Source organism: Triplophysa dalaica, chromosome 2, assembly GCF_015846415.1.
Source record: "Triplophysa dalaica isolate WHDGS20190420 chromosome 2, ASM1584641v1, whole genome shotgun sequence".
NCBI lineage: Eukaryota > Metazoa > Chordata > Actinopteri > Cypriniformes > Nemacheilidae > Triplophysa > Triplophysa dalaica.
In genome coordinates this window covers 24,197,880-24,210,288 of record NC_079543.1, presented here as the reverse complement: position 1 = coordinate 24,210,288, position 12,409 = coordinate 24,197,880, and the positions used below count along the sequence as shown (strand labels likewise).

General features: G+C 35.2%; 1 protein-coding gene across 1 annotated transcript in view; it reads right to left on the bottom strand.

The window, feature by feature from the left end:
* The window catches only part of dmd (dystrophin), an 89,076-nt gene that overhangs the window by 7,748 nt on the left and 68,919 nt on the right, over nucleotides 1-12,409 (bottom strand). Inside the window, 9 exon segments of the mRNA XM_056770471.1 lie at nucleotides 4,001-4,244; nucleotides 5,708-5,866; nucleotides 6,414-6,479; nucleotides 7,033-7,098; nucleotides 8,510-8,548; nucleotides 9,191-9,327; nucleotides 9,416-9,527; nucleotides 10,639-10,805; nucleotides 11,357-11,514. Of these exon segments, the coding sequence (XP_056626449.1) occupies nucleotides 4,001-4,244; nucleotides 5,708-5,866; nucleotides 6,414-6,479; nucleotides 7,033-7,098; nucleotides 8,510-8,548; nucleotides 9,191-9,327; nucleotides 9,416-9,527; nucleotides 10,639-10,805; nucleotides 11,357-11,514 (1,148 nt within the window).

The following is a 12,409-nucleotide window of genomic DNA, read 5'->3' as shown; positions in this document are numbered from 1 at the left end:
CAACAAATGTGACATCAAACAAACTCTCAAACATGTCAGAAAAAAATAGGATCATGAAGAATGCAAAGTCTCTTTAAACATTCATTTAGATCTTAAACGCCAATTTCTCTTTTATGAAAAATGCCATGTTGTTTAACAGGGGAAAGTTATGTGGCACCAATGCGGTCAATACGATACAATACAGTCAAACAATGCCATATGTGACAAAGGTGGCTACATCAGTGCAAAATAGATATATAATTTAAAGAAATACCCATTAAGCTTAATCAAAAGTTTTGGTAACATGCTCCATCCCTTCGTTTTACATGGAAACAAACATATTACAGTAATCCACTTGCAACATAAGTATATAATTATGTTCATATCAATGATTAAATTAAACTAAATTATAAACATTTTCCAAGTAATTCTTTACAACAAAAACAATACTAATGAAATTATTTGTGTAATGTTTAAATTATGAAAATAAAAATGTGACAAAGGCGTTAATATGCTTCATACACAAGTTTGAGGGAGAAAATGATGAATATGCTTATGTGGTACTGAAAATGTAAATAAAATCACCGAACAATTGCTCCAAAAATACAGTTTCAAGTCTTTGGCTTATTTCATCTTCTCAATCAAGATAACCTAATACTCAGATATATAAACCAAAACAGCCCCCCAATCAAATGAATTTTTAAATAAAGCTGTCATTCCACAAGTTTGCAGATAAAATATGTTTTAACAAAAACAATTCAGACAAACTAGGTTTAAATCTAATATCCAAGTTTACATATACAGAACTGCAATTATACAAAATATTTTTCCATTGATGATAAAAACACATTTTACCATAAACACCCCAAATTGATCAGTATTTATTCAACTAAGCTACATTATAGAGGTGCACAAAGTAATTTTATTGTAGACATTTTACATGGCACTTAGTGGTGTGAATGCAGCATTTTAAGAAAGTTTTGGGTTACTGATGCCTCGGCCAATGAATAATGTATTCATGGCTTAGCAAGATCACTGTAAAAAGTGCTTCACTCACAAAGTAGGTTTTATTTACTTTAAATGGTTTTAATCTACTTAATTTTATTTTGTTTTATACTAAAACGTATCAATATACTTCCTCTTTACTTAAAATGTATCAGTTTTTTATAAAACAATATATTTTAAGTAAAACTATTGCAATTTATTTGGGTAGTTCTTTGTATGTGGTTATTGTGTACAAGAAATGTTATAAAAGTGAGTCGACGTAAACAATGTATTAGAGAAGCTGTCGATGTGGCAGATGTGTTCATCAAACGTAAATATTTTAAGTTGGCAATGGCATTATCCCCTTTTCACTGGCGGGGATTTTTCCAGTCAGATGCAGCATCTTCTGCAGCACTTCAACTGTTTGTTCGCTCCATCGGATCTGAATTTCAGGGACTGATTAATAGAATTTTTTATTTCACATTTATTAAACTAATATTTAACATTAAACGGTAGGGTAAAAGTCTTAGACAAAACACGTTAACATTAGTACTACGCTAGTTTAAGGTGACGCTAACTAACGATTAAAAGTGATATTATTGGTCAAATTAAAGCCAAAGTAGCCTTAAAACACATAGTAGGCATGGTTACAGCACTTATTGAATTTCATATTAACAACAGGGTCTCCGGTGGGGGATGCGGCTGTCGTGAGGTGCTCACGTTAGCAGCAGAGATGCAGGTGCATTTGATAGCAATGGCTTCTGTTACTAGCAGCGCCTGCTAACATCATCGTTACCGTTACAACATTTAGGATGGAAGTGATTCAAAACGCAGATACTTCTAATAATAATTAGTTACACAAATACCCTAATATTTTTATATTGCACAGATTAAATTTCGGGATCATATTCGAACGAAATCATTTCGAGCCTTCATTCAATAGTTCTGCGGGCAAATAGGGGAGAATAAGCTGTGGTGTTTTATGGACAGAAGGGAAAACAAGCTAGCCGTGTGACTTTGACAGGACTCAGAGATCATGTTAGTATACTTTTGCATTACTAAAGCAGATGCACAGATTTGACTGTAGAGATGTGGGTTTAGTAGTCTGTCTGTTTTTTTTATGCTGCATAGTCAATTAATGGCAGATTTCTGGTTGGAAAAAAAACTAAAACTTTTTACTTAAATAAGTAACATTTACAACTGATTTTTAACCTTATTCTAACACGCATTTTCCTGGTCTGTAGATACCCAAGTGCTTTTGTCACCTGGGTCTTCAAGCTTCACATCCAGGTTAAAAAAACTTTAACATCACTAAACATACAGAAATCAGCTTGTTAGCTTAAAGCTTCTTGTCTATTTGTCTGTATGTATTAATATTTTGATGATATGAGGTAATTACGTTTGCTCTTGAAATATATTTAAACTCTGTAGCTTAATAAACAGTAATATGATGATTTTGTGGGATTGGATCCCATTCGTCCTAAACCATTATCCAAGTATGCAAATCTCCCCACCAAGTTGTCTTCAATGATCTCTCAATGGGATCTAGCATTGTCTCAGAATTTTACCAGTATTTTGATTTAAAATAATTAGTCTTACCGATTTTCTTTTTTTGAAAAGTGCCTTCATTAATGTGGACTGTAAATATAATGAAATACTGTAATAATTTTTGACAATGCAGTTCCAGTGTGATACAATGTGATGTTATGGCTCACATTTACCTTTATCTAAACATTGCAGATTGGGCAGTTTGGATATTTCGCTTGACTGTTTAAAACAGGTTGAAAATGCACTTAAACAGTGTTTGTTTTTTATTTTGTGTACGTGTGTGGCCACATTTATTGCCTGTTTTGTTGTCGCTGTAAAAAGTGACACTGGTTGAACTTGATATTGAATAAATGTTATTGTCTTCAATCTATCTTCCCATCTTTTTCTTCTTCTATTGAATTTGTAATTGTTATTGACAATGTCTGTTTATGTAAAGTTAATCACTGTAGTGCTTTATTTTTTGAGGTTAAAGCCAAGACTCAATTAAAATGTTTATTCACATATGATTAGGTTCATTTTACTAAGAACATTAAGTTCATAAAACCTAATTAAAATGATAACAGGTTACTTGTAGCAACCCATAAATAAGTTCCCTCTAACAAGAAAAGTAGGTTTATCTAACTGAGCAATACTGGTACTATTAGTTAGCTCAACTTGATTTTGTTGCGTTTGTATTAAGTAATGTTAAAGTGTTTATTATACTTAAAAAATGCTGCAAGTTGATTCAACTTAAAAAATCCAATGCAGCCACTTGCCCCACTTTTTTATAAGTTAGATCTAGGTATTACTTTATACAGTGTAGTATTAAACATAACGGCCACTAAAAAGTCAGAATGGAGTTTTCTCCAATCTTATGCATACTTATAAACGTTAAAGGTACTAATCGTTTTTCCCAGAGAACTATTTTACCTTGAATATTACTTTGAGCACCTTTCAAAACCATAAAAATGTCTTTATAAGTGTCCTTTATAATAGATTAATAAGATCAAACAAGTTCAGTATTCTTTCTTTAACTAAGTCCCGACAGAAAATGTTTCTTCACGACAATGTTTATCATATAGATTTGAATCATGTTGAGTAATATTCATTCCTGTGGTAACTGGTAAACATAGTGCTTTCAACACCAAAGTCAAGGGTCCAATTCCCCAGGGAAAAAATGTATACATTGCAAGTCTCTTTGGCTGATATATATAATCTAAATGATTAAATAAAATTGATAAATGTTCATTAAATTACAATGTTACAATCATCAAACATGCAATAAAGAGACAAAAATCTTGCATCACTGATGTAATGAACAGGTGGAAAATCACTAACGCACCAAGGCAAGTTGTTCAACAAAAAAATATAAATTTAAGAGCCTCAATGCACAACCGTTTAGACTTGGAGATGATTCGTTTCTCTTTCCGACACCTTCTATGTGATGCTCTTCACTGTATTCAGCGAGTGCGTGAATGAAGAAAAAGAATTAAGGATATTCTCCACCCACCTGCTCAAGTAACTGTCTAAGGCGTCTGAGTTGTGATTCGAGCTGTTTGTTATGATCCTCCAGGATCTGCATTCTGGCCTCCAGACGACCCTTGTGCTGCCGGAGTAGTTTGGCCTCTGCGATCAGCTCGGCGTCTCGTGGACTCTGGGGTGAGACGGGCAGCATCTGTGGGGGCGACGGCAACGGTGACAGTCCCTTGTGGTCGTGCGCTTTTTTCAGACGATCGTACTCTGCTTGTAGCTTCCTAGAAATCAATGAAGACTTTAGACTGACAAGCTGACAAATAAAAGTCATGTTCCAAATGCTGCACTATACACTGACACTATGCACTACATTAAATGATGTACTATACACTATAGTTACACTTGTACTATACATATACTATGCTCTTTATGTGCACTATACACTACACACTTAAACAAAGCACTTGATTTCTGAAGACTACACACATATACTAATACATATCCTATGTATCTAATGTGCGCTACACACTTACTCAATACACTTAATACTACTAATACTACACAAAGTATACACATACTTGTCCCTTAATGATGCATTACTTTGCATCTAATGTGATCTATACTACACACCTACACTATGCACATACTATGCATTTAATGTACACTTCCAACATACATATATTGAGCCCTAGCCCTACACACTTATACACATACTGTGCACTACACTACACAACACATATATACACGTACTGTGCACTACACTACACTACAGTAATACACTCACTGTGCACTACACTACACACATATACACATACTGTGCACTACACTACACACATATACACATACTGTGCCCTACACTACACTACACTACACACATATACACATTCTGTGCCCTACACTACACTACACACATATACACATACTGTGCACTACACTACACTACACACATATACACATTCTGTGCCCTACACTACACTACACACATATACACATACTGTGCACTACACTACACACATATACACATACTGTGCCCTACACTACACTACACAGTTATACACATACGGTGCACTACACTACACTACACAGTTATACACATACTTTGCACTACACTACACACATATACACATACTGTGCCCTACACTACACTACACTACACACATATACACATTCTGTGCCCTACACTACACTACAGTTCTACACATACTGTGCACTACACTACACACATATACACATACTGTGCCCTACACTAAACTACACACTTACACACATACTATGCACTTAATATCCACTAAAAACATACTTTGATCTAATGTACAATACACATTACACACACACTACACACTAAATTATGAATTTTACACTTAGGGCCTGTCCACACTTGCAGTCTTAGCCACCTGAGCGCATGTGCATGAAAGACTGCATCAGGTACCAAAGCTGTGTGCCCTGAATTATCAGTGGTTTTGAGCTGTAATTCATCTGAAGTGTATTCACACCCACGATACACTACACACTTATACTATACACTTAATGATGCACTATGCACTCATTTAGAGTATTCATTTTATCTAAAGACAGTATTGGATTTTCACAGTATTTGAATAAATCATTGTACTACTTTAACGGTCTGATCAAATGTGGGGCTAAATTTGGCTTGCTATATGCTTTTCTTAAATTCCTTAAAATATTTATGCAAGCAAACAGAGCAGAGAAAGCTTTACTCTCGGAAGTTGTAATGCGCTCGGACCTGTTTTCCTGCTCCAGGTCGTTGAGGACTCTCTCCAGCTCTCCCTTCTCCTCTGACTCCATGGAGATGAGGATCTGAGCCGGGCTTTGAGGTTGGCTGAGCGGAGAGCTCTGATTCAGACTCTGGCAGTAATGCTGGATCAGCAGATGCTCATCATCTCTGCAATAACAACAACATCAGCACTCCATTTCCTGTTCGCAATATCACATCCTTCACTGAAGATTTCAATTACCGCTTGCCTCCTTTAACTCCTAGAGGGGAATTCACTAAGAATGAATAGCGCTTGCAGAAAACGCTTCTTTGTATGAGCTGCCTGTATTATTTCAGCTCGAGTCACTAAAGGAATTATGCAAATCGGAGCACAAACACGCCCACAAAATCTGTACCGAGCGCAATTTAGCCATTTAAGTGCATTAACTGGTAAAGTATTAGCATTAGTTTCTGGTTGTGGCTTCGAATCCCAAGCAATAGCTTGACGTTAATAGATAAAAACACGCAAGCTATATTGAACATAATGTGGCAAAAACAGGCATTTTAGTCGATTAAATTTCTATCAAACCACAAGTAGTTAAAATGTCACATATCACACTAATCTGGAAGATGCCACAGGAAGTGTGAAAGAAAATAATATTCAGTTTCTTTCACGTACGAAACGGCACTCATTTACTGAAATAATTGTATCAAGTGTAATGAGTTGCAGGCTCACATGCTTTCATTGGGCGATACATTCTCATTCATATACGAGCCATTTCGGTTCTCCATTTCAGCTAGCCTGTGAAAACACAACATCATTCCTCACTCGTTCATGCCAGCTGGATCCATTCACGTCAATACAGTTACGTGCTTCATTTTAAACAAACACGTTTCATTGGTTACTACTGAACTCTGCAAGCAACAGACAGACAAATGCACAAATACAGAAAATGTAAAAATGTTAGTTTGTCTTATATTCTCAACAACATGTCATTTCAGCTTAAAAGGTACAACCATGAAAACAACGGTGTATAAATATTCACAGAATTCTTAAAAAAAAAAAAACATTATGTAAGGTCTTTATAGACCTCTGAAGACAAAGTTATGTATATTATATTGCATTTCTGTCAATACATCCTCCAAATATGACACATTGGACTTTTAAGAAAGAGGCTCTATATAAAAGACTAATAGCGGTGTTGCAGCGGTAGTATAAGCAGTATAACTAACTACGAGCCATTAAAGTATTCAAAAGTTACATAATGTGTGCACATAGCAGCACCAGTAAATCTTTCTTTTGAATTCTTCTTTGATAAAATACCAACTTTTAAATGTATTTTTTAAAGGTTTACCTGCTAGCGTAATGCTCGATGCGTGAATGCGTGTCGTCATGGGAGAGCTGCGGGGATGACGCGGGTCTACCAGAGACAACAGAAAACATGTCTGAAACCACAGCTTAATATTTTATTGAGGAAAAACAACACTGAGCGTTGCTAAATATTGTAACAGAGACCCATACGTAGGCTATTAAAACCATGTGCACATTAAATGATAAACATAAAAAGATCTCGTATGGAGATCAAGAAATTGGGCAGATTTCACCATGTCTCTATTTTAGGTTAACATACTGCCCCCTGTGGTGAAATTTCAAACTGCAGTTTAGTTAAATTAGGACATTTTATACCAAATTTGTTTAAAAATAAAAAACATAAGTATATATGTATACTTAACATAGCCAGTGTCCAGATGCTTTAAGATTGACATAAACCTCCAGTTAAAGTGATATTTCACCCAAAAATGAAAGTTTCATAGTCATAATTTACTCACCCTCTTATCATTTTAAACCTGTATGACTTACTTCCTCAGAACACAAAAGAAGATATTTCAAAGCCCCCGTTCACTTTTATTGCAACCAAAGCAAATGAATGGGTGCCTAAGCTGTTCGGTTACCAACGTTCTTCAAAATATCTTCTTTTGTGTTCTGCAGAAGGGAGAAAGTCATGCAGGTTTGAAATGACAAGAGTGTAAATGATCAACCAATTTAATTTTTTGGGTCAATTATCACTTTAAAGGATATCTTAATAACCTACACAACTGAAACATGTTAAACTTGCAAATGAGTGGGGAAAGCCATGAGATGGACACGTTCCAAAATATTTCACAGTTCTGATGATGGAAGATGGGTGTGTTGTGAACCATTGATTTTGTATATTTATATATATATACACAAAGAGTTTGGCTCCAAAATTATAAAAAATAAAAAAACATGTTTTTCATGCATTCCAATTAATAGCAATCAAACTGCCGTTGTTTTGTTTTGATTTAAACCATAATAACTTAAAATATCCAGCAAACTAACAAAACATTATAACATAACAAAAAACATTTTTGTAAAAGTCTTGAGCCAAACTCTTCATATACGTTAATAATTTAACTGACGTGGCTAAAGGTGCAATATGCTGAATTTTCCAGAAAAACATAAGACAATCCCTCTCAAACATAACTTATGATCCTCTAAAAGTGTGTATTAGTGTTTGTGTCAAACAAACACTGTCCTCTTTTACTATTTGGCAACTGTAAGAACTTGTCTGTAAAAGTTCCTGTAGTGTTCCCGTAGCTCAAATGAAACAGCACGTTTTGATCTTGGATATATATTAACATTAGAAAAAAGCGTTATATGCCTAATAAATAAATAAATAAATGCTGCATCAAGGTCATTGATTTCCTTCCCAAGGAACACATTTGGATCAAATGTATAGGTCACTTCTAAAAAATGTGGCTACCAAATGTGGTTTCGTGTTGGTGTGCACATGTACTGGAAGTACTCACGGATGCTCAACAGGCCAGAAGTTGATCAGTGTTACAGGACTGCAAGACAAAAAAAAGATGCGATGATGGACAGGACAAATAGATGCACTGGAAGCACCAAACACACAAACCCATTTACATGAGACCCTCATATAAAGGTCAAATAAAGTGAGGCATAGGTCTCTAATGCCAAAGTGTGTCAATTATCGGTTTCTTAAGAAAATGGTGTTGGTTATAAATTGTCTGAGAAACGATTTGATTTGTCATTGCCGGATGTGTGTTGGGGTTGGAATGAAAAGGAAAACGAAACAGGTAAAATTGTAATAATGTGCAAATGGATTCAGAACCGTTCTGACACCAGTTCGCTCCTCTAAAGGGGGAATGAAATTACAAAATTCATTCTTACAATTCTTGTCATTTCAGTTAAACCAAGCGTTTTATCTTGTTTGGTAACATACACTAAAAAATATATTACTGTCCAAATTATTTTACGAAGCAATCGACAGGATGCCACAGAAACTAATCCCATTCTCAATAGTGTTTAATTTATCTCCCTTAACAGAAACTATATTCACAGCGATGAACAAGCCAGACAAAGGAAAAAACAAAAGATTAGCTTTCTTGACCATGTACTATAAACATTGCTTTTGTTTATAATAAACCGCCAACAGAAAACACACAAAGCAGAAAACAATATCTCACGTCTCCATGTTATCTCCCTCTAGGATGGTCTGGACGGGGAGGTAACCCATGCGGGGGTGCTTCGCGAAATAGCGCTTTGTCCTGAACTTGTTCTTTAACACCTTGGCAAAGTCCCTCACGTCCTCTCCTGACGTTGTCTAAAATTAAACATGCATGCACACATTTAAAGGCAATGCAATGTATGCGGTGCGCTGAACCGGCAGAAAGTGATGTGAATAAACCTACCGGTGTGCAATATTCCACCATAGGGTACTGCATCTTGTGACCTTTGGCCACTCTGCCAGAAAAGAAGCAGCTTTGGCAGATGTCGTAGTTAAAGTGCTTTAAGCTTCGGTACCTGTTGAGATCAGACACAGGTCATTTAATCGCTGGCGGAGCGTTTGAAATTTCACGCATCTGAAGCAACATGCATGGAATGCATGCAGTGTTGTTGCGTGTTACTTGCTGGTCATCCAGGTGGAGCTGTTTTGATTTTGCTCTCAACAAAGGTTTCACAAAGATTTAGATTTTTTTCAGGAATTACAATTAATGTAACATCAAAATGAGCTTATTTACTTTGCTAAATCTTGCACTGTAAGATATGTTTATTAAGAGTGTGTTTATTTGTCAAGAAAACAAAACGTTCTGTAACATAATGTAAGTGGAAAAAACTAAATAAATCTAGATTTTTCTATACATACAGCATAGAAGCCAAACCTCAACATGGTTTTGCTCAAACAATATCTAAGTAACCATTTGCTCATTGTTTTAAATGTATTCTGGCCCAGCTACTACTAGCCTCATTTAAAAAGCAAAGATTATTTTTTATAAAGGTGCACATTACAACCAGCAATACACAAAACAAGTCATGCTGACTTGTATAAGGGTCGTGAAGGTTTTTGAGATGCCACTTTTAAAATACAAATAAATAAATATTATCTATTTCAGTTATTCAAACATTAATAATGTGGTGCACACATACATTTTTTTAATTAAAGTCCCATTGAAATAAAAAATTACAATGCCTATTTTTTCATGAAATATTGTAGTTTCACAATGCAACGCTAGTTTTTTACATCTAATCAAATCACAGAGAATGACGAAAGCCACGTCCACAATTTCTCTCTATTCATAATACAGAAGTAATAACAATTGCAACTTCCGGTTCACAGGGACTTGAGTGATTTAAGTGCATTGTCTATGAATCACACTATAAGTGGTCGTTATATGTCATTGACCTATAAACATATCAAATTATATAAAAATATAAGATTTAGCCTAATTGTATAATACGATTTCAATGTGTTCCACCAATAAAAAGTGAAGAAAATGAATGTGGCAGCTCAACGTCTGCCTTGAATTTTGGTGCAATGCTTCAAAAAATATATATATATATATATACTGACACTTTCAAAGCATCTTAGAGAAATGAGTCACACAGAACCGGGGCACTGAAGAAGGGTCCGTACCTGAAGCCGATAATAGGACATTCTTTGCAAATGTTGCATTTAGCCTGGTGCTTCGCTGTCTCGGCAGCCGCCACGCGATGCAAGACGGGGAGCCAAACCATTGACTGAGGTTCTAAACGCATCCAATCCAGAAAGACTGAAGCCTCCAGCTCTGGTTTGTTATTGGCCTTCGAATTAAAAGCAGAAAATAAAACTTTCTCAAGGTGCTTTAGTCGCTTTAAATTGCATGTACAATGGATAATGTTTTAAAAACAATACATCTAGGGAATAATACGATTTATGTTTGTGAAATATCGCAATAAATCCTCAAAGTTAAACTTGACCATCACAAAACAAAAGGAATATTCATTTTAAATGTAAAGTACAATAGTTTTTCCAGCAATGATCCATTGTTCACAAAATAAATCTCCCACACCACACTTAGAGGAACAGTTCACCCAAATATTTTGTCTTCATTTTCTCACCCTCGAGTTGTTCCAAATCGTATAAATTTCTTTTTTTCTGATGAACACAGAGCAAGATATTTGGAAGAACGTTTGTAACCAAACAGTTCTTGGCCAAAAGGAACATTTTATTTGTAAATGTCTTTATTCTGTTGAATACAAAAGAAGATATTTTGAAGAATGTAGAATAGAAAGAGTTGTGGGGCACTTTTGAAAATGAGACCAGGAATGATCCCTTTTTTTAAATGAGTTTACTGAACATCGCAATGACTTACAAACTGAAAGCAGCTTCGCACACTGGGCTCAATATTGCTTCCTCCGAAGGACGCCACCTCGCCCAGCTGCCTTGGGATCTGAATGGCATCGTGCAGGAGAAGTCCGAGTCGCCGCTGGTCACAGAAACCTGTGGCACTGGCCACTTCTCGGAATAAAACTACAAAGTGACACAGGAACAAAAATAAAGCACCATGAAAACGATAAAATTTGTAGGAAAAACACCCTGTAATCATATATTTCTAGTATTTCTGTAAACCTCATATCATAACCGAGAATTGTGTTAAAGTGATACTTCACACAAAAATAATAATTCTGTCGTCATTTAAACACCTTCTTGACTAACTTTAAACCGGCATGACCCTCTTCCTTCTGCAAAACACAAACGAAGATATTTCGAAAAATATGGTTATCTGGCCCCCATTCACTGCATTGGTTTTGTGTCCATACAATAGAAGGGAATGGGGACCAGAGCTGTTCAGTTACCAACTTTCTTCAAAATATCTTCTTTTGTGTTCTGCGAAAGAAAGTAAGTCATTAAGGTTTGAAATGACATGACTCTTTGTTTTCATAAATATTTTTTTTTGTTTAAAGTTGGGTGAACTATCACTTTAAAAAAATGTGTTTCATTGTGTAAACAAAAAGTTTAATTTTTAATTTGAATTTTTACGGTTTCTTTATTAAGTTTAACATGCTGCATATAAAAAAACACATAATTTTTCTTACCCTCGACGGTACTCACAAAAATACTTTCACATTTATATATTTCGTGGAATATATAACAACAATTTAACATAACTGTTACTAAAAACAAGTCGTCCAAAGCTTCAGAAGTGTACATTTGATTGTTTTTGTCTTTTATGACTAATACAATCCTCACGAAACCAAGTTCCAGACGTAGTCACCCCTGATTGCTTCATCTCGTCTCTGCAGTGCTACAGTAATTTCTAGAATATTCTGACAGTAACAATTGGATAACAATTTTATAAATATGTAAAAACACAGTTTTTGTTTATTTGTCATATACCGATATATCGCAATTAATTATATTTAAG